The sequence below is a fragment of the Rousettus aegyptiacus genome, unplaced genomic scaffold (genome assembly GCF_014176215.1).
Source record: "Rousettus aegyptiacus isolate mRouAeg1 unplaced genomic scaffold, mRouAeg1.p scaffold_m13_p_11, whole genome shotgun sequence".
NCBI classification, from domain to species: Eukaryota; Metazoa; Chordata; class Mammalia; order Chiroptera; family Pteropodidae; genus Rousettus; species Rousettus aegyptiacus.
The window spans coordinates 46040327-46063791 of NW_023416286.1; the positions used below are offsets into that span (position 1 = coordinate 46040327).

At 42.2% G+C, this 23465-nt stretch overlaps 1 protein-coding gene across 6 annotated transcripts in view; it reads left to right on the forward strand.

Annotated features, from left to right (window-relative positions):
- Positions 1-23465, forward strand: part of CSGALNACT1 (chondroitin sulfate N-acetylgalactosaminyltransferase 1) — a 272752-nt gene that overhangs the window by 181079 nt on the left and 68208 nt on the right. For 5 of the 6 annotated variants that reach the window (XM_036228761.1, XM_036228764.1, XM_036228765.1 and 2 more), the window contains one exon: positions 19299-20227. In XM_036228761.1, the coding sequence (XP_036084654.1) occupies positions 19594-20227 (634 nt within the window). In that variant the 5' untranslated portion in view covers positions 19299-19593. Of the gene's footprint in view, positions 1-13393; positions 13436-19298; positions 20228-23465 lie in introns of all 6 variants that reach the window. The other variant, XM_036228763.1, reaches the window with a different exon arrangement.

Genomic DNA, 23465 nt, shown 5'->3' on the forward strand with positions numbered 1-23465 from the left:
CTGCATATTCCTCGAAGAAAAGCATCGTTATAAATTTCTTCTATACTTCCACCAGCAAGGAGCATTATAAATATATTTTAGAGGCTCCACAAATTGAAACTGAACGTTGTTTTGTGCCCTCTTTGCTGTTGGTGTGCAAATGGGCAAGATCTGGTCATTTCTCTCAAAGGGCTTACACTCTGTTAGGAGGATGTGAAGTACACAAAAATGTATAATCTAAGACAGAATATGATATGAACCACAGAAAATGCAGTCAAAATGCTTGAAGACTAAGCAGGATAGAATAGATAAGAGTAAAGAAAAGCTTTATGAACAATTAAGCATTTAAGATAAGTCTCAAAGAAGGAGTAGAGTTTGGAAAGGGATCACTTAAAAGCAAGGAATAAAAAAGAAGAGAAGGCTGTTTTAGACCAAGGTGAATAAAGGTATGGCAGTAGGAAAGTCCTGAGTATGGTTGACAAGCAGCTTGTTTTTAGTTCAGTTGTAGTACAGAGAGGTATGGAGTATGTGCAAACATTTCCCTCAGGGCTACATACACGGTTGCCAATCTAGGCACGTTAGTCGATACCTAGCTCTCTAAGCCATCTCTGCCAAGGAGTTAACCAGCCTGAACATGCACCTTTGTGAAGCTGGGGAGCTCACTACCTCTTTAGACGCTGTCTGTCATCTGAGTACTCCTACCATTGGACTGTGGTAGAAGGCAAGGCTGGAAGTTGGGGAGAGGTCAAGTTAGAAGGCCTTCGAAGGTCGTCAGCATGAGGAGTTTCCAGTTATTTATTTTTTTAAATCATGATTGAAGCTGTGAATGTAGTTAGACTGCGATGGCAGCTGTGGAGGAGGATGCGGAGTGGGAAGATCGGCTCAGGGGTTCGGGGGCTCTTGCGTAGTGATCAGAACCTAAAGTAGGGAGATGTTTAAGGGAATAGAAAAGAGAAGACATATGCAAAAGGATTTTGTAACATGGGTTGTGTTTTTGAAAATACCAAACCCATATGTTCTTGTTCCCAGTAATCCCCAATTGTTCCTCATCCCCAATTGTTCCTCATTGCCCTGCAGCTTTCCATCCATTCAAACTGGGATCATTATTGTTTCTGGAGGAGGGTGGAAACTGCTTGGCTGGGCTTCTAGGATCAAAAAGAGAGTTTGCTTTAAGATCTGTAGTGAAACAATCTGAAAGTAAGCTTTTTATATTTCCACAGCCGAACTTTTTTTGAGAGAGAGAAAGAAGGAAACGATACAACGAAAAAGGATCTGTGCTTTTCTACAAGGCAAAGCTGACAATCTAAGCATAGAATTTACAGCAAGCCATAGTATTGATGCAGGATGTGACATCAGGACTGTTTTTTTTTTTTTTTGAGACTGGAAAAGAAAAACTCAGGCAGCAGGCAGGAAGTGGAGAGATTCCACGGGGACGGGCTCTTCCACTCCCTTACAGGAGCCTGTACATTCAGGAAGAAGGGAGGGGGCCAGGCAGGAGACACCTTGGATGCACTATCTGCTGAGAGGGGACTGAGCTTCAGATTGGACAGTGACCGATACGATTATACTTGAATATAACAGAAAAGAATCACTGGATTGCAGTGAGTATACCAAAACAGGATAGGATAGGCGATCTCCATGCAGTCTAGGGGCGTGAAAGCAAAGTTGAATTCAGTTGTAGAAAATAAAGTTATTTTCTTCCAGAGAAGTCGTAGTTGAAATGAAATTTCACCTTGGCTACACTCTTAAAAGGTAAGACATTCAGGTCTGCTACTAGGAGATGGGTAAGGTTTTATCTTGATTTTACACTTGAGGAACTTAGACCCAGAGAAGGTTAGTGATTCGTCAAGGTTACTTATCTGGTTAAGAGGTGGTGAGAAGGGATGTAGAGATGCCATTGAATCATAAATTTTGATTGAGAACTTAAATAAATGAAGTGTTTCACTCAAAGCTGTTTATCTAATTAGGGCTGAGTTGGGCAATCTAGAGTTTCATCACTGGTCCAGTGTATGTCTTATTGGCATGGGAAAATTAGTATCTATTCCATTTGACATATATTTCCTTTCTTAATTATTTGTAAATGAGTGAACATTCTGGCAGTCTGATTAATTATTTTATATTCATCTAGAAAGGTTGCACTTTGGGGATTTAAGGTTTTCTATCTCTAAAATAAGGATGATAGCTATCTGATCCTTTAGTAGCATATCATGAGTATTTAGAAAATAATCTTGTCTGTAAAGAGTTTTGAGCTCTCGGAATTAATTTAACATTTTTAATTTATCATCATTGTGTTTTCATTTAATAGGAAATGGCAGCTTTTACCAAATAACCACTGATTTGGGGTCTTAGAACTCAGAGCACAACTAAGGCTCCAGGTTTGAACTTGAGCCCAGCTGACCTCAGTTATGTGATGTGAGCTGCTATGGAGAGTGGCAGAAAACATGGCAGCCTCAGTCCAGCTGTGCCGGAAACAGCTTCGCAGATGCCACTTTGCAGGGAAAAGTTTGTGTTGAGCAAAGCTGTACCTATTACTCATTTTGTGTAATTTACCAGTACCTTTCTCGTTAGACTGTCTATGAGGTGAGATGTAAACCCTTGCAAACTTTGTGCATAATTGCCTTTTTCTGCTTTGCTGTTGGTTCCACAACTTTTTGAAAGCAAGAGTTTAGCGTCTGAATTATAGTAAGGTTTATATATTATGATTATTATAATTTATAAATGTAGAGACTAAACTATAAATGGAAAGTCTATTACCTACGTTAATTAAGGAAAGAGTTGCACAAATGAATAGGACAAACAGAGACTCATGGACGTGGACTATAGACTAATGGTTACCAAAGGGTAAGGGGTGGGGGGAAGTGGGAGGTAAACAGGGTAAAGGGGGTCAAATATATAGTGACAGAAAGAAATCTAACTATGGGAGGTGAACACAGAATGTAAATATATATGCCTTACTGTTAAATTGTACAGCTGAAACTTATTGGATTCTGTTAACCAATGTCACCATAAAATAAATAAATAAATTTTTTTAAAGAAAGGAAAGATAGTAGAAGTTTGGGTTTGGGTTTTTAGTATCGTCTTTTCATTCTCTCCTCTTCTTGATACTTATTAGTCAGCAATGGGGAAGGAAGGGTTTGCAGTAATGATCAATGAAATGTTATTAAGAGCCCAAATTCTAAAGTCAAATGAAACAGAAAGACGCTTGATTTAGCTCCCACACGCTTGTTGCCTGTGTCGACCTGAAGCCCATAGGTCTTATCACTTAACGAGGCTGTCGTGGGCGTCTGTCTCTTCTATTGCACACCTTTCCAGTTATTGCTCACTCTCCCACTCTTCTCCTTTGCAACTAAACTTTTTGAAAAAAAAATTCTGTTGTCTTCATTTCCTTTCTTCTTTTAAATAATCTGTCATTCACACCCATCAGTCTACTAAAAGAGCTTTTCACTGAGTTACCAATGACTTCCATGTTGTTAAACTCAGTGGCGTTTATTTAGTTCTTAACTTATTTGATTTCTCAGCAGCATCCGACATTGTTGTTCATTTTGCATCCTTCTTGTTAAAAGTATATTGTTAAAAATTTCAGACTTTAACATTTTAAGGATATGACAACCCTTTGTACTCACCATCCTGTTCAAGAAATAAAATCTTAGCAACATTAACACCTATTTCCTTATAGAGCTTCCAAAGGCTTAAATACCCTTCCCCAGCCCCATTCACCTTTTCCCCTCCCAAGAGGTTACTACTGTCCTGCCCTTGGTGTTTATGAGGCCTTAGGGGCTCAATACATTCATCTTCCACATCTGAGTCCTTTCAGGTCCCTCCAGCCAAAAACCATTAGGAACATGCTGAGTTTATTAACCATTGCTGTGAGGGATGAGGGACACCACACACCATGAAGGGTGTTAGAGAGAACCTGTTATTTAGATTCGCGGTTTAGCTGGATGATATGCAGGAGGATCTAAGGAAGGAGAGCTTTGCTCTAGATTGGATGCTGTCAGAAAGCAGGGGTGATTCTATGATTAGGGATCTCAGTATATCTTATCTGTTGGAGGGGGAGGGGAGGCTATAAGGAGGATAATGTTGTAACTGGTAAAGCAATAACTGTCATTTTGGCCAAGAAAGGGGGTGTTTGATATTTTGTGGATGACACACTGACTTTGTTCTTATTTTGATTAGACAAAACTATGATGTGGCTTTATTTTGTTTCTTTTTATCATCCATGGTCTCAGTGTAACCTTGTCTGAGGCTGGTATTCTTTGAGGTGGTTTATGTCTAATAGGAGAATACATGACCTTGCTGTGGATGTCAGAGCAATGCGTGTCAGGGGTTGCTTATTTTTTTTTTTTCTTTACAGTTCTGAACAAGTTGAGAAACTATATTCAAGCAAATGGAGACCAAAATAGTAGCTTTATTACAACGTTAGTTTGGAGGACATGGTTTGTGTGCGTGGCAAAAATGGGTGTCCTAACATTAAGCCTAGAATGGGCGGACTCCCCTACTGGGTCATGGATAGCCCTGGAAATGCTTAGGCTGGAACCCACTTAGGGCCTTTGTCTCCAAGTTCATAGCAGTATAGTGAACTGGAACTCTGAAAGTTCCTTCTTGGTCTCCTTTGCAGGCTCATCTCCTTTTCCTGGCCATTTGGTGTTGGAGTTTTCTATAGACTCAGAACCAGATATTCTTCTTTCTCTCCGTACTCTCCCTAAGTTGTCTCATTCTATCACATAGTTTGATTACCATCTATGTGCTGATGACCCTGAATCTGTCTCCAGGCTGAAATGCTTACTCACGTTTCCACCAGGGTGTTTCACAGGCACTTCAACTTAACTTGTCCAAGGCCAGACTTCATAATCTCCTCCCTAAATTCCATGTCCCAGGTTTTCCACAGCCTGATCCTGCAGCTCCGCCCCACACTCTAGCCACCCCGACCTGCCTGCATAGTGCTGCTTTATGTCTCCAAACCCTGCCATTTGGTTATTTCCTTCTCTGCCTTGCTAAACTCCTTGAAGACCTACTCAGGTGTTATCTCCTGCAAAAAGCCTTTTCTGAACCCTCCATGTTGCATTGAATGCCCCTCCCTTGTATCCTTTTGCTTCTCTATCATAGCAATTAGCTCATCGATTTATCTGTTCATGTGTCTGCCTCCTTCACAACACTTTAACCTCCTTGAGGTCAGGAACTCTTATTTAACTTCATATCTTGAGATATCTATGTCTGTATACCTATCTATACTTATCTGTCCTTATATATCTGGATATATATCTAAGTATCATCATGTAGATGTAGATCTATCTCTATATCCTGGGAGATATAGTTATCTAATACGTTGAACTAGACTGGGCACTTCATGAGTTTTCAGTAAATGTTAAATTGCTTGTTGTCTAAAGATTTCGTTAGCGTTTTATTTTTTTTCACTCCTAGAGTGACCACAGCTTTAGTAATTTTAAGATTGAAAGAGTGATCCAAATATTTTTAAAATATGGTTATATTTTACTTTACTCAAGATATAGTTCAGAGAAGTAATATCTAGATAGAAGTTTGTAAAGTACACAGCTTTTTTTTTATTAAATTACATGATATTTTCACAAATGGTTTATTTTCATTTCTGATTGACTGCCATCAGGTTATGACTCCTGATAGTTTAAGAAATATCTTAATCAGTCAAATAAGCTTTTTCTATTTTTTTATGTAATTTTTATCTTCATATCTTAAATTTATCTGTAAGTTTAAGTGTTCTTAAATAATGGCTATCGTACCCTCCTAGTAAGGGATGAAAGCCACTGAGGTGGAATGTGGGGTTCCTGCCTCCCAGTGCCATGTTTTTTACCCTAGAACCTATTGGATTTCAATGGATGGGAGTGTGAGAGGTGGGCTTTGACAGCAAGCAGCATTAGTGGGGCCTGATGGGAGACCCTCTGTGAGCAACAGAGAGGAGACGCCTCTGACCTCACCTGGCTGTCTGATGAGGCTCGAGATGTGGACGTGTGGCCCTAGGCATTCCTGTTGCCCAACTACGCTCCCAGGGCTGGCTGCTCTCCCTCTGCTCCCAGATGGCAACTTCCCTCTATGGCATTTACTGCACCTTCCTGAGCAAGGCCGATAGGGTGTCTCCACTCATTTTTTTGAGCCAGACCACACACTGAGCAGTCTCTGCCAGCTGCTCGCCCTTTTTCTGAGGGGAGGAAAGTCTGAATGAGTCTGTCTGGGCCAGAGCACTGCAGGGAAGGCCCTCAAAACATACCTGGTGCCAGGGTGGGATGGGCAGTGTGTGTAGGGGGCTGCTGAGAGGGAAGAGACAGGAGAAAGCTGGGAGGGAGAGGCAGGTGCCAGTGATCTGAGAACAGACCAGGGCTTGAACCGCAATTTCTATGTAAACAAAGATTTGTTTTTCCTGATTTCACCTCCTAATTTGTTTTTCTCAAGTGATATCCCTTTGAAATTTCTGCAAGTTCTTAGTGCCAGTCATAACGAAGATAAAAGCAGTAATGATACCACCCATCGTGTTTCAGCTTATACTCTGCAGAGCGTTTTCACATTAGTTTAAAGAAAATTGACGATACTTTTTCATTAGCTTTGTAACTGGAATTGTATGGCCCAGAAGGAGACCTTGGTCTGGCAGATAAATTAGACAAAGAACAAACTTTCCACACCGAAGGGGCCTGGTGGCTTTTCAGAATTGCTAGAGATAAAGACACAGCAAAGCAATACATTATATGCAATGCCGAGGCCTGAAGATGTGGTCAGTTTGTATTTCACAATGTTTCTGGGTTTCCTTTGCTTCATGGAGCTAGTAGGGTGCTGGTTTACAAGTATCTGCAGTGGAGATGGTTACCTTTTTTTCTTTTCAGTGTCTTTTGTTGAGTCTTAAGCTGAAGTTGTAGAAAGTTTGACAAAGGTACCCTTCGTGTCATGTTTTTCCTTATGTCAGTCGTATCATTGAGCCAGAAAGTTGGAAATAAACATCTGCTACGTGTTAGCAACAGTGTTAGCCCTCCGTAGCTAAGGAAACCCCTTAAAAATCTTATCTCATAAGCTTTTAATAGAGATAAAGCATTGCTCCTTAAAGTCGAACCCTCCTTAGGCTCACTTCTCCACAAGATAATTGCATTTTTATCAGTGTTGAGGCCCATTAGCTTGGTTTCAAGAAAAAAAGTATTCCAACTCTTCTTTCTACATAGAAGGAGCTAATATTAAAAAAAAAAATTAAATATTGTGGCAAGGTCTGTTGCATCTTCATCTTTCCCTGGGGCATATGAAAAAGGTTTGAACACTGATAGACATAATTAGGCCAAAAAAAATAACTAGAAAAAAATTAGACACTGTCAATAAAGTAGTGAATTTTTAGAGTTTTCTCCCTCCCCTTTTTTTATTAAGACAATATCCATTCTTAATAGTGGAAATGGAGTGGGAATGGAAGAATCTTAATTAGATCTGCTGCATATTTTATATTCATGATCATTTAGGGTTTCTTCTAAGTGTTCCCATCTTTACCTAATAAATAATACCCACTTTGAAACGTTCTGAAACTTCTTTGAGCCTTCCAACCAGAATGATCTTTCTCTCCTCTGAAATGCAGCAGCATTTTTGTTTATATTACAAGTAATTAATTACATTGTCCTGGTATCAGAGTTATTTTTACACCTGTTCCGCTCACTGGCCATCCCCCTTGTGAGGACAAAGACCTCAACTGACCCCTCTCTTTATTCTCTACCATGGTTGACACGGTCCCTTTCACAGTAAGCATGTAATATATAGCTGTCAGCTGGGTGGATAAAATTCATGTTAATTGTAACAGCATTGCTCAATTTCAGAAAAGTTGGTTTCTTTATTCATGTTACTATGGCATAGATGCTTTTTAGGAGAGTCCCATATGTCACCTTTCCAGTGAGTCCTGGTGGGCGTGGAACAAGCGTGGGGTGGTTTCAGAATCGCTGCTCGTCTTCTACAGGTGCTTGCTGCAGCGCGGGTCCTTGTTATTGCAGCGTGGGATGGAACTAACTCTATGTTTTGCTCCTTGGAGATGGTGTAGTATAGTTGTAATAATTTTAGCAATTGTCACAGATCACGTGGGGAATCAAAAGGATGCTATTCCACTTTATCTTCCAGGAAGAGATATTTTACGCCTGTCCTGGGCAGCTTTGAACGGAGTGCTGTTGTATATCAGGATAATGACACACAGTCAAAAGAGAGGATAAAGGAACTCCTCTCACCAGAGACATCTGGAAGCCTGATTTTGGGGAGCAGCTTTTGTTGTCGTTTTACATTTTCTTTTGAACCCCAGGAACATCTCTGGCACCAGCAACTGAAATTAGAACACTGGTGTATTGAATTGTCTCATTTTGAGCTACCAGGAAATTACATTTCAGAAATATCTTAGGAGGTTTCTGAGATTTCTCTGAAACAGTACCTGTTGTTCTTCTAAGAGTCACTCAGCCAGTCTAAACTTAGCTGAGTTGTGCTAAGTCTGAGGGAGTCAGGCCTCTGGTCACAACAGTTTGCTTGCTGCTTGCAGTTTCATGGCTACAGCTGTGAAATATATCATCCTGAGACCCAAATGATGTCAAAGAAATGGAAAGAAAGCCGCTCCTGCACCCTTCCACTGTGCCTGGGCACTGAGCTAAGCCTTCCACATGCACCTGCCTTTTAAAACTCTCCCAGCAACCCGAATGAGATCTGGACAGCGTTGTTTAAAAGAAAGTTTGGGGAGAACTTTTGTTTTTAAAAATAAACTGGGCTTTGGGGGATGATAGGATATAAGAGAATTACTTTGATTTAAAATTTGAGGAATGCAATTCAGAGACAAGAGCCCGGGAGTCTAGAGTTCTGACCGTGCTTTTAACCAGCCTCATCACTTTTGCATGAACATTGGCTATGTCTCTGTGGTTAATTTTTCTCATCAGTAAAACAACGCGAACGCCAGGCTTGTCTCTCTGATAAGGTTTTGGCCTTATTTTGGCTCACGTTGGCTGCATATTAACTTTGTGCCGGGTGCTATGCTGAGCGCCTCACTGTCTCATTTACTCTTCACAAAGACCCGTTGTACTCCCTGTGTTTGAGACACACGCTAAGAGAAGCCACAGAACTGCAGGACTCAAGTGGACTGAACCCCCAAACCTGTGCTCTCAACCACTGGGACAAAAGGAGATCAAGATGGGAAAGCCTTTTAGAGAGTCCAGACAAATCTAAATGTGAAGTCTTATCAAGGTGCAGGAATTGGCAGGGCAGGTGCTTGCCTGTGCAGATTAGAAGAATGCAGGCAGAGCCTTCCTTCCAAGGCCCTCCCTCTCTACCTGTCATCCCTGCAGGCAGCACCCAGTCAGCATGTCCAAAACCAAACTCGTCTTTCTGCTAAATCTTCTCTTGTGTGTGTGCTTTTTCTATGGTAGCTCCATCCTGTGAGTCACCCAAGCTAACCCCTGGGCCTCATTCTCAGTGAATGGTCTCTTTCTCCTCACTCATCTGAATGGTCTCCAAGTCCTGAGAAGGTACTCAAGAAATAGTTATTGAATCCACCTTGCTCCCTACATTTAGCGCTGTTGCCCCCATGGTCCTTATTTAGAACACCGTGATGGTGGAGTAGCCTCATACCTGGTCTCACAAATGCCAGCCTTTCCCTCTCTAGTCCATTTCAACACTGCCCATTTGCTACAATTCATTTCTGATTATGTGACTCTCTTGTTTGAAAACTTAGATGTTTGGCTAACCATCACCTGTAGAATAAAATTTAAGTTCCTTGTCGTGATATAAAGGCCTGCCATGGTCAGCACAGGCTGCTGTGGTAAAATACCAATAATGAGTGGCTTAAATAACAAACATTTTTATCTCACGGTTCTGGAAGCTGGAAGTCTGAGATCAGGGTGCCAGATGGTTGTGTTCTGGTGAGAGCTCTCTTCTCTACAGGGCCCTTTGCTATAACCTGTCCCAGCTCCTCTCCTGCCCCCTGACACTGAACAGACATCGTGCATCACAGGTCAACCTTTCCTCTCTCTGTGCTTTGCCTTTATAATGAACACACCTACCTCTGTTAAAGCTCGTAGTGAATTATAGGGAAGTGGTGTGGCTAGTGATCGAGAGCACAGACAGCAGAGACTGCCTGCGTTAGAAACCCAGTTTTCCCATTTTGCTGCTGAGTGACTTGGGCAAGTGACTGACATTTGCTTCAACGTCCTTATCTGCAAAATGGGGTTGATATTAATAGAACCTGTCTCACAGAAGACATCAGAGTAGTAGTAGGAGGAGCACGTAGATAGAGTGGGGTCATAATTAGAAGGTGAGAGTTTACAGAAATAGCATGAAATAGGTTCAGGGAGATGCAGAGAGAACAGGTTAGTGGAATATTAAATAGTATTAAACCGTAAACTTGGTTTAAATAAGTACTCTGTGCCACCTATCATGTGTAGAAATAGGACAATGTCTATTGCAGATAAACTTATTTAAAAGAGTACTATCTTAAAATGTTTTTAGGGAATCCCTCAATAATCAGTTAACCCCCTGACAGAGAGAGTTGACTACAAGGTAGGAGTGGCCCTAGGTGTTAGGAGTGGGAGCCAGAAGAAAGGGCAAAAAATGCCGGAAAAGGTGCTAGATTCATGGTGGGCTGGAACCAGAATCTTAAACATATGGTCTGAAATCAGCTCTGGGTTTTATTTTTGTGAAAAGTAACAATACGTCTTGCACTTATATAATAGTGGGCATCCCCTGTTAATTTTTTCTGTATTACTGGTTCTATTTCCATACTCAGATAAATGCTCAAAGAAAGAAGGCTTCGCTGATCAAGATTCAAGAAGTTTCTAAAATAGTTCTGCACAATCCATGCTTTCTCTAGCCCTGTTGTATAATAACCACTTTCTAAAAGAAAGCCCCTTATTTGTATGCTGATGTCTTCCTTGTAGGTGGGGAAAGAAGAAGGGAACCAGAGGAGTTGAGCTGTTTATTTTGTCTTGACTAAAAGTATCAGTTTCCTTCATAACCTTTTCACTTCAAACACACCAGCAAGACATGTCAGAGGACTCACGAGTGGGTGTTGGCACTTTTCGATTCCGTTATGTTTCCAGGGGTTGTTCTTTGGGATGTGCTGCTGGGGATGAAGACCCCGTAGTGCTCGCCCCTTGCTTTCATAAGCTCTGGGCAGACTAGACTCACACAGCATGCTGACTGATGCCCAGGATTGGGGATAAAGGGGACAGAATGACATTCCTGGGAGAAGGCAGCACACACCAGCCGTGAGGTGACTACAAGTGCCAGAGAAAAACAGACTTTGGCCAGCTCCATGGCTTGTCTCCATTTGCACTATAGCAGAGAGTCTAATGGAGGGGGGCCCAAGAGGGAAAGGGGTGAGCGTGCTGTATGCATCCCCCCCAATTCTCACCTTCGAATCAAAGCCCCGTTTTGACTGCAAGCCTCCTTTGAAAGGCTGGTATCCGAGTTCTGATTCTCTGCAGAGACTGTGTTTTGTTCTCTTTCTGGGGCTTTCCCTGCTTCATCCGTCGTCAGCTTTCCTGCTCTTTCTCTGTGGCCCTGCTTGTGGGCCCTGCATCCCCTTTTCTGGCTTTAATTCTATACAGGCTGTAGAGCTCTGTCTGTGCTCTGAAATGGCAGGCTGATTGAAGTTAGATGACTGTTGTGGCGTTTGGCATGCGAGGCCCGTTGTATGGGCAAGTCACTGGCCTCCCCAAACTCCAGTTTCCTAGTCTTGGAGAACAGGGTTCAACGACCCACATGAGGTTTAGGTGAGATAGCAGATAATGCACAAGGCCCAGTGATTCCCTGACGGTCCTCAGTGGAGCCCCCTTTTCTGGGTGACCTGTCTGAAAGGACACCAGGTGACAGCCTTTGACCAAAAGTGAGCATTTTTACCTTTAGCCGTTAATAAATTGGGCTTTCCAATGCTTCGTTCTAGGAGTTTTGTATCTAGAAATGTTTTAAAACCATTGCTTGGTACATGGTAGAGACATTTGGTAAACCTCTTCCCTTTGCCTCTCTGCTAACAAGGTGAATGAATCATCCATCTTATCTTGACGGAGGGGCCGGCCTCCTTTTTACCTCTTTGTGCTACCTTCGCTAAAACTGAATTTGAGCCTATCTTACCCAGAGCCACCGCAGCCCCACAGCAGTGTAGTGTGATTCGCACATCTGACCTCACCCTGGAGCTGGTATTTACCACTCAGCAACTCCACCTGACATCTGTTCAGGGCCCTGTACTTATTGCTTAGCTAGAAGGTACTTGGCTGCTGAGCATTGCTCACTTTTAATTAGTCCCCTCCTTGTTAATTAACAGCGTGCATCTCCCTGGAAGGCGCGCTGGGACCTGGTCTCCCTGGGGGCACGCTTCCCTGAGCCTCCATGATGTCAGGGCTGACTTCTGCCTGCACACGAGCGTATTAGTTGACACACGGTGCATGGCCATTGCATGGGCATCTCATCTGCTATGCTCTGGAGGAGAGAAGCGAGAACTCAGTGTTTGGCAAGAGTCAGTTCCATAGTGATGCCAGCCAGCATCTTAACTGACCGGGAGATGTTCTCCTTTTCTCCTTTCAGAAAAGAATATCTCTCAGTTGATAAAAATTCCACTTGTCAGGATGCTTTTAGGTTGTGCTATCTTAACCTGATACGTGGGTATAAGCTCCTAATATCTGCTCAGAAGCACTTGAATGTTGCTGAGGAATTCTGTCCTGGTCCCAGGTATGGGACCAGAGCAAGGCTCACACTGGGCACAGCAGGATCAGCCTTATTTCCAGGAATAGTGTGAGTTTGTGTAGCTGGTAAAGGACGTGAAAATGCAAATCACAGCTAACTGGGGAGGCAAAAAATTATATCAAAATAGTGCTTAGTACTACATCTGAGGGGCTGGGCAAGCTCATAAATAGGAAGACTCATGATGAGTTTAGTAGGAAGAAAAATTGGACATGTTGGATGCAGAATGACATGTCAGCTTTACTCAGGATTATTAAGAGTCAAGAACAATATTGTCTAGTAAGTAAGCATCAGATTGAGCTGGATTTAACACTAGGCTTGGCCACTTGCCAGCTGTGAGCCTTGGGCAAGTTACTTAACTGCTGTAAGCCTCAGTTTCCTTATCTTTAATGGGGATAATGAGAGTTAGCTCATGGGATCATTCTGAGGATTAAATGAGATAATGTTTATAAAGTGCTTAGTATGATGTCTGGCCCAAAGTAAATGCTCACTAAGTGGTTGTAATTATAAGCCTCGTTTGGAGAAGCTCTCACTTCATGGTACAGGGTGGCTCCACCAGCCACAGAGCCCTGCGGGCCGGCGGTCAGGTATCTTTGCAGGCTTTGGCAGCTGACTCAGCCCTGCTGGTATGTTTGCCTGGATATAAGGTCCCTTATGGTACTTATTCTAAAGTCACTTAAAAGTGCCTTCTTGTGCCTTCTCTTTCATTCTTCCTCCACAGACACGTCCTATGCTGACTGCCTTAGATCCTTCCTGAAACAAGGTTAGAGGTGGCCAAGGGGTGTGTGTGGGAGGAGGGGGGTTGGAAAAATCTGTGTGTATTCAGGAAGACCCTCTCTATCAAGTCTTCTCTACAAAGGTTTGCCAGCAAATTAAAAACCAAAATAAACATAGGAGAATAGTGAAAAGGGTTTGGACCTGGTGCCTGACTTTTTGACATATGGGATTGTAATTAATCTCTGTGCCTTCATTTTCTGATTAGCGGACCCCAGTTTCTTTTTGTCACATTTCCCTTTTCTTGCTTCAAAGTAAAGACAAAGGAATCAGAATGATTCTTTCAAGAGGCCAATGTGGAGTTGAAGGGGTGGACAAACAGCTCTCAGTGAAGAAATTTCCGATTGAGAAGTGATCAGACTGTTTTTTGGGGCTCTCTGTGCTGGTTTCTGGAACTCAGAGCTGCCTGATAGGGAGGATCTCACAAACGAGAGTCTTGAGGGCCATCTGGAAGGCCAAGTCCAAGTCTTTTGGGTTAGGAAGGGAGGGAAGCTTATTCCTGCATAGGCCTGGCAGCAGGTTTTGAGGACCCTGGAGTAGAGTCGGTGGGTTCCAGAGGCAGGAAAGTCACCCTGAGGAGCAGGGCAGCGAGGCAGGACCCTGGCACTGGGGCCCTGGAATCATTTGTGGCTGAAGCGCTGTCCTGTTGGAAACTTGAAACACAATTGGGAAATCAGTTTTGTAGGAACCTGGAGCAAGGTCCCTGGGGTGCCTAGGGTGGTCCATCAGGTTGTGAAAACATTAAAAAAATATATGTGTTTCACTATTTTTAAGGATATGGTTTTGTGAGCTATTTGTGTAATATGTTTGGAGATGGCTGATCTTGAGCGCTCGTCCTGACCACTGCTGCAGCCTGCATAGGCCCCTTTCCGTGTGAGCCGGGAGCCTCAGGCCCCAGCCAAGGAGGCTCGTGTCAAGGCTGGAGGAAGTCACGGAGGAGCACCTCAGATTTTTCCTGGCCCACTCGACACTCTGGATGTTTGACTGCTGGCTTTGCGTGACAGCCCCGTTCCTTCTCTGGGTTATGGCTTCAGTACTTCTTCACATACAGACATTAGCACTGATCTGCTTCCTTCAGCTTTTTGGTCATTACAAGAAACACACCTGAGGATAAAGCACTTGGCAGAGGAGTAGATGATGATTTAAGGCTCACTGGGAAAAAAAGTAACCTGATAATAGAATCTATAGGTGTCATATTATAAAGTTATACACCTGAAATTTACGTAATGTTATTAACTAATATTGTTCTAATCAATTTAATAAAATATCATTACTATTACTACTACTACTACTACTACTACTACTACTACTACTACTACTACTACTAAAAGAAACCTAAGTTCTAAAAAGATCTGTGACATCTGAGAGACCCTGCCCTAAAGCTTCCAGGTAGATGTGGTTTAGGGAGAATACGAACTCTTGTCAGGCTCATTTTCAGGCCATTTAAACTTCTTTACAAGTAACTCAGCCCTGTACTACTTAAGTGTGTACAAGAGGCAGATTATTGTGGACTCAATGAAACAGTTGCAGGAGTTGGTTGTGTATACTCATTTCCTTTAAGAGACGGCAGATGGGAAAAAAAGAAAAAAGAAAAGTCGGTAAACAGAATGCATGCTGTGAGCAGGACTAGAAGTTCAGGATCCAGCTTTTATAGTGGCTTTCGTCTGTCTTCTGTTGAATTGTACAGAATTTTCCTCCTCTTCTGCCGTATGTCATTGGTCACTCACATCAAACCCCCCAGGACACACAGTGGTGTGAAAACCAGGAGTCAGGGACCCTTGAGGGCCATCTTGGAAGCTAGCTACCACACCCTACATGTAAGAGTTAAAAACTGTGGTGAAGGGAATTCTAAGTGAAGCCGTGTGTTGGAGTGAAGTCTACAGTGTTTGCTTTATGTACATTTTTTAAAGCATTTTAAAACTCTTTGACTAAGAATGCTTGCATGATGTTTTTTCCACGCATATTCAGGATAGTGTGTTTATTTAAGAGATATGACCTCAATGTATGTTCTGTTAGTACAGCGAGTTCTTTGACTTAAGGTTAGCTTGTGCCCTTGCCATCAAAGAGCTGATTGTATGTGCCGAAGTGGGATAGACTCACACGGCTGTGCTGGGCTCCGGTCTACCACTTTCTGGCCCGGTGGACACTGCTTGGTTTTTCTCCGTCAGTGCTTTTGGCTGTGCCTGCACGCTGACCAGCTGGAGGTGTCTTGTATACCCTCCATCTCCTGCTCCTCCCCCCAGTTCACATACATTTGGTGGGTTGGAGCATGGCATTAACACTTCATATCTATTCTAATGTCATTATTCTCTTTGGCTCCCATATTATAGTTATTTGAGAAGGCCCTAATTCCTCTATAAGCTTACGAACTTGCTGATGTTGGAATTTGTGCTCGGCTTGTGTTTTCATCTTTTGTACCTTCTTATGCAGTGCGTTGAACATAGTTGAACGACATTTGTAAAAGGAAGAATAATGACAGTATCCTAGATGGAGGAGACTGTAACAGTGACCCATGTTGGGGTTATCGCTCTGTTATTTGGCAATCTGGGGGATGTTCAGGATGCTTCCTGGTCTGAGCAGGGTGTCGGAGCTGTCAGACTACTTGTCTTAAGACCGCACCCCATTGCTGGACCCCGTGGGGTTGTTCTGGCTGAAGGATGATGGAACACGAGCCTGCACTGAGGACTTTTTCTCATCTAAGAGTTTTTGGAATAACCTTGCTTTAGATGGGTTCAAATCTGGGTCAGTGATGGAAAGCATTGCTCTACAACACACGGTAGACAGTGAAGAAGCCTTCTTGCCATTTTGTTCAAAACAAAGATTGTAAAACAAATTATAAGAATGGCAGCAGTGCTGTTGTGCTTGGATGTTCCTCTTGGTCTAATCGATAAATCCTGTATTTTGGACAAGGTGTGTCACAGTCACAGAACCATCCTTGGGAATTTGGCCAAGGACAGGGAGTATTGGGGAAAGCAATTAATAAGGATGAACATTTAAAAATTAAAGTGGCAAGTACTCTGGTCATCACAAAGGATTTTCTGTAGTTAAAAATCAGGAATATTTTCTTTTCAGAAAATATCCTAAAATTGTTTGACAGGGCTCCTTCTTGCTCTGCACTCCTTCCCTGTCCCCAGCCACCCCCAAAGACTGAACTAGTTGAAAATCTGGGTGCCTTTTCTAAGGTTTTAAAATAGTAACACAATGCTGCAGTGATCCCATAAAGCTATGTTTTTACTGCCATCTCTAACTTGTAATAGTGCTTGGTAATTACATGGTGCTTTCCATCTGCAAGTCTGTAAACACATTATGAATGTTAACCCTTTAATTCTCCCAGTAGCTCTGCAGAGAGAGGGAGAGATTGCATGGTGCCTTGCGGCTTAGCTGTACGTTTGGTCTGGTTACAGCTCTTCGAGGTATTCTTTCCTATATGCGATAGAGCTGGTAAAGTACCATCTGCTCTTAAGAATGATGTTCTGTGCTGCCAAATAAAAAATTTGAAGTCTCTATAGAAGCAAGAATCTGAAGGATAATGCTCCTGACTTCAGCAAGCAGATACTTTGGCCAGTTGTTACTATTTTGATTACAGATTTGATTACAGAATATAGATTAGATTGCTAGAATCATTAGAAAATATTTTGCCTATTAAACGATGCAGAGTTTTGTTTCTTAGATACCTTATCTACTCCTGACATTTAAAAAGAGAAATTCAATATTACTTCTTGGCAATAGTTTTTTTTGCTTTTTATTATTATTTCTTTTAAAGTTGTTTCTCCCTAAGATTTATTATTTTTCCTATACATCCCAGGGATAGGAATAAATAACTTTGAAATTTGTATTAGTGAATTTCAAAAGCCAGACTAGACTTTAAAGAGACTTACAGAACAAAATAATTATTGTTCAGTTTTAAGTTTCTTTAGCTGTAGCTTTAATACATGGCTTCAGTTAACCAACATAATTTCAATTTATTATGCAGATGTGACAATTAGTCCATTAAAGAAATCTGTTGGAAAGATTATGTACTTTGTTTCCGCAGCACAATAAATTGCGTTGAATGTTCCATTTTTTGTTATTTTGATTTGCTTATTTTGTCTTTAATGACAACTCATTTAAAGCAAAAGTCTTTAAAGTGGCAGAATAATGTGATAACATGTCTTCACTGGTAATTTAATACTTGGATATAATGGGTTCATCTGTAAGATTTCATTAAAAACAGCAAGGTGCCTGAATACCAAAGCTGAGATGTTTTTAATCACAGAATTATAGTAATTATACAAATCCCAAGATTTTCATCAGACAGAAAAAGCTTCCAGGGCAAAACATGCACTTTAAACTTAGCACTAATAACTGTGTATTGTTCTAAATTATAGGAGAGAGTATTCCCAGGCCAAGGGAAATAGTGGCGAGAACGTTATGTGTTGAATTTTTAAGGAAAGTTAAAAAATAAACTATTTTGATAACATAATGATAATTGTAAGGAGCACATCACTAGAGTAATAGAAAAGGAACTTGCATGTGAGCCCATGGTTGATAGCAGGTGAAAACTTATATGGTTAATGAGTCTTTATTGTTTACTATGTTATCAGCTTCGAGAGAAAGCTAGAAGGAACAGCTCTCTTTTCCCAAGGGTCTTGAAGCTTGCCTATTGGCCCAGAGTCCAGATTTTTGAGTCGGGTAAAGAATAATTTAGTTATCATGTGGTTGTTTGAAAACGTCAATTTTTTATAAAAAGACCAGGACATAGTACCCTTAAGAAGCTTGTTTTTAAGAGAAGTGATTGAAAAAGGGTGCATCTAGGAAGTTTTTATAAAAATCTCTCTAAACAAGAAATTTTATTTGATTTCTTTTTCATTTAGCATTCCTTTTTTTCTGGCTCAGACAGGTAGGGGGAAACGAGGAAAGGGGATTAAGGAAGGGCGGGCACTGAAGGAGCAGTGTGCTGTGGGGATGTCCGCGATGGGTGGAGGAAGGGAGGATGCCTGGGGAAGCGGGAAAGGCAAGTCAGGCGGACTCCTTTGTAATGGGGGTTTGGAGTTGAGGTGCAGAGCATGTATTCGAATGAAAGACCCTGAGGTCTGTGTGGGTATTCCTGATGGGTGGTCAGGACCCAGAATTCCTCCTAGAGGCTGGAGCAGAGACATGCCTGGGATTTGAGTCCTGATAAGACAGTATTTATGGTCTGTGTACTAAACTCAACCCCATCCCTTTCTTTGGTAAACTCATCATCCCCTGACTGCAAGCAGAATTGAAGAGTTAGCTGGAACGACTGTTCCCTGATTCCTTCTGAATACGTTGTCATCCATATCACCCACATTTATTACTTGCGTATATGAACTTCTGGCTGCTTCCCCAGCAGTAAGTTTAAAGACCGCTTAGAGCCAGCTTTTAGCCTTGTTCTGAACGAGGACACACAGCTGAGCCCATGCAGACCTCACATTTTGCAGCCACCCTTGCTGGGCAGGCCCTGGCTGGAGAAGCCCCTGTCTGCAATCTCAGTGTCATTAAAGTTTTGTTTTTTTCCCTTGTAACCATCAAAATAATATCTGCCATTGTGAAAAATACATAAGATACAGAAAAATAGAAGAAGCAGAAAAACCACCACTAATCTTTCTACCCAAAGAGAATTCATATTTTACCATACTTCCTTCCAATCTTTTTTTCTATATTCTTTGTTCTTTACATGCATTAATCTGCAAATGCATATTTGCATTCTGATTTACAGACATTTAACAACATTTAATCACCTGTTACAAGCATTTTCCATAACCTCATGGGTAGTCTATAGAATATTGATTGCCATGGTGAACTTGAGGGTGTTATTTCTTAAGTGTCATTGTCATTTGATCTCTTCCCAGGTCCTCTATCGTCATCCTCTGCACATCTGGAAGGCTATGATGGGTATGAATGTGACAACTTGGAGGTTGCAGCCAACTTGTTACTTCTTCCTAGAAGACCGTCCTTTAGAAGTAGGAAATCTTCTCTACATGGTGGTTGACTCCAAGGGACAAGACGCATTGTAGAAAGACATGGATGAAAGCAGCTCAGGGGGTCCCAAACGTATGCTTCCTGTGGTCTAGTCCAGGGAAGCCCTTCTGTGGGGCCCTGGCATTCTGGGATGTCGCCAGTTCTGGACGCATGGCTGATTCCTGAATGAGGATGGTTCGTCGGGGGCTGCTGGCGTGGATCTCTCGGGTGGTGGTTTTGCTTGTGCTTCTCTGCTGTGCCATCTCCGTCCTCTACATGTTGGCCTGCACTCCGAAAGGCAACGAGGAACAGCTGGGGCTTCCCAGGGCCAATAGTCCCACAGGCAAAGAAGGGTACCAGGCTGTCCTGCAGGAGTGGGAGGAGCAGCACCGCAACTACATCAGCAGCCTCAAGAGGCAGATAGCGCAGCTCAAGGAGGAGCTGCAGGAGAGGAGCGAGCAGCTCAAGAGTGCACAGTATCATGCCAGTGACGCCGTGGGCCTGGGGCCCGACCGGGGCCCTCCCGAGAAAACCCAGGCTGACCTGCTGGACTTCCTGCACTCCCAGGTGGACAAGGCAGAGGTGCACGCTGGTGTCAAGCTGGCCACCGAGTATGCCGCAGTGCCTTTCGATAGTTTCACCCTGCAGAAGGTGTACCAGTTGGAGATGGGTCTGACTCGCCATCCTGAAGAGAAACCCGTGAGGAAAGACAAGCGGGACGAATTGGTGGAAGCTATTGAATCAGCCTTGGAGACCCTGAATAGCCCTGCGGAGAGCAGCCCAAACCAACGTCCTTACACGGCCTCGGATTTCATAGAAGGTTGGCAAGTTTGTGAATTGGGGTGGAAAGTAGAGGAAAAGGCATCTGGGTCCAGGCATCCAGGCAGGTCATAGCTTCAGGAGGCTGGCAGTTGGCTCTGGGGATGACTGAAGGTTTCATGTGAATGACACCAAAGGTATATAGCATGGATTTTTATTTTTCAGGAACATCTGTTTCCACTTACTTTCTCATGGAAACCACAGTCATTGAGTAGACAGATTAATTTTTTCCTGATAGAAGAAAGTAGAACTTCTTGCTTTCGTTTAAAAAAAAGAAATAAAATTTTTTAAAAAGATGTAAACATTAAACTTTGAAACCCAAACAGAGTATGTTAGGTAGTTTTAATTTATCCCTTATCACAGGCACTTTTCCTATAGATTGGGCCCAGTTATCAGGCCCATGAACAGGAGAATAATAGCAAACACTTATACTTGCCAGACATTGTTCTAGGAACTTTATGTTTACTAATTCATCTTTTCTTCATAATGACTCCAATAGGGAATAAAGAAGTGGACGTTCAAATTAAGTAAGTAAATTACCTAAAGTTGCTCAGTTAGCAAGTGACAGAGCCATGATTTCAACCCAGGAAATCTGATTTCAGAGTCCATGTCTTTAACCACTAGGGTAGATTGTGCAGATTATCAGAGTACATGAAACAGAGTAGGATGAATGGCTCAGCTTTTTTTGTGGGCATAGCACAACCTGGTATTAATTTGTATTTGATGGCATCTAACTTTAGAAGAAAGCAGCCTTGGCTAGTTTCTGGGAAGACTGACTCATTATTATCTTCTTTTTATCAACTTTCTCAATGGTACTGGTTCAGAACTCAGCTAATATTTTGGGACAGGAAGTACCTGTGCGGGCATCCAGTTCTTCCCCCTGCTTCTGGATAGAATCTAATGCAACTTCCCAGACAGGTAGCCGCGTCCCCATTACTCCACTCCCCCCCTACTCTGGTGCTGTCACCACCATCTCATCAGCCTACAAGCAAGACGTAACTCCCTTTAGTCATATCAAAAACCCTCTTGCTGCTATTTATGCCCGTTTTCTTTGGACACTTTCCTGTCTTGCGATTTTTTCCACTTTATATATAAACTATGAAATCATGCAATTTTGCTATAGTATCATTTTTCATATACTTAGAATCAGGTAAATCTTTTACAAGATCAAGCTTTTGGTGTCAGGTTTTTTGTTTGTTTGTTTGTTTTTTACTCATTTACGGGAGGTATTAAAAATGCCTAGCATTTTCAGCAGCTAGCAAATATAAGCACATGGTGAGTACTCAGTAAGAGTTCAAAATATCATGATGATGCAGCATCAGATTTTATAGTGCTTTGGAGTTTATGGACCATTTCCACATATATTAGCTCACTAGCTAGCCCCCAGGGAAAATCATTAAACATCCTTAAAAAAAAACAAATCCTGGTTGCCACTGCCGCTGGAGTCTGCTGCAGAGCTGCCCACATACAAAGCAATTTCTAAAGAACTTGATTACGAATCAACGCCTGTGATTTGGGATGTTCACCTTTGTGGTTTTTAATCTGCGTTTGCATTCAAAATCTCTGCTTTTCTGTGTGCAGTATCTTAATACATAAAGCCTATCATTCTCAATCAGGGTGACACAGGCCTCCTGTCTCTGAGTTTATTTGCCCTGAGATATGACCGACTTCCTGTCAGAGGCACTCTAATCATAGCTGCACAGTGTGGCTTTCATGAGCGGCACACAGCCTGTGTTTTGAGGCAGATCAATCCACACATGCCTTTCAAATTTGGTGGACGTATAGTCAGCTGTTTTCATATGATGAGTAGATAGGCACACACTCTTTAAATATATTTATATATGTTTGTCTTAAGAAGCACAGTTTATTTATTTTTTCCATTCTTGTCACAAAAAATCATGAAGGCAATCTTTTATATTCTTGAGAAACAGGGTGCTATGAAAGATTCTACTAGTCAAAGGAAGCTAGCTGCAGGAAGGCAGAGATAAATCCAATGTAAGGAGTAACTTTCAAACAGTGATGTTTCAGAGCAAAGCGGGACTTCTGTCTCTGTAAGAATCTGTCATCGACTGACGGCTACTTGGCCAACTGGTTATAATTCATGATTACAGCCTCAGACAGGCGGTGGGACTGAGTTACATTTGAGGACCTTTTCAATCCTGGTTCATGATTGTTTGATCTATACCTAGTTAAGGAGAAAGAAGGCGAGTAGAAAGGGCCTGATTTGAAATCTGTTTTTATAAAGAGTTAAAGCAAGTGATGGGATCTTATAAGGGTGAAGTATATCTTTAAAATAATTTATTTGGGTTCTTAGATGTAACCTTAGAGAGACTGATTTTGTGTTTGGGGTGTCAGTAGTCCAAAAGCTGAAGCAATTTATTAGAAGTCCATGGGAAATTAGTAAGTTACAAGTGGGAAGTGTTCCAGACTCTGAATTCGACACAAGGGCGACGGATTTGCTGAACCCTCAACTAGTAGGATAATGGTGGAGATTCTTTGTGTTTAAAGATGGAAATAGTTATGTAACACTTAAAGCTAGCTGTGAGGCAGGCGGCATGAGGAAAGGAGCGTGGGGATCTATAAGCCTTTGACAAAGACTCTTAAGCCCCTTGAGACTCAGGTTCCTCACTTGTCAAGAAGAAACTGATGCAGGACTGGGCAAATTTCCCCAAGTCAGGGTGGGGTGGTGGGGGCAGGGAGACCTAGCCCTGCACCAAAAGAAGAGGGTCCTCTGGCAGAGAGTAGAAAGAATTCAACACACATGCCAAAGTTAGAGTCAAAAGGAAAGTTTATTAGAAAAGGGTAACAACATTCCACAGACGAGGTGTGGAGTCTCAGAGGCAGAGAGTGAGAGGGACAGTGAGAGAGACTGAGAGATAGAGTAAAGGCACTGAGAAGGGACCCTGAGTGCTCAGGGAATTCAATTTCAATGTCATTCTTTAGAACCTGTGAGTTACAGTTTAAAAGACTTTGTTAACTCATTTCCTTTGATATGGAATACAGTGAGGTATGTAGCGTGAAAAGTTAAGAATATGTAGAGTGGAAGGCCTGCTGGCAGTTCCTAGTCTTTAATCTTTAGGTTCCCCATGGTTTTAGCCATAGGGAATGACTCTTGGTTCCTGTTTCCCCTTCACAGGTGTGGGGAATGAGCTGTAGCAATCCCAGCAGAAATCTTCCTTTGTTCTGCAGGTGTCCTCCTGGCCTAGCTGCAGGGCTGATCAGCACATCGCAGTCTGATT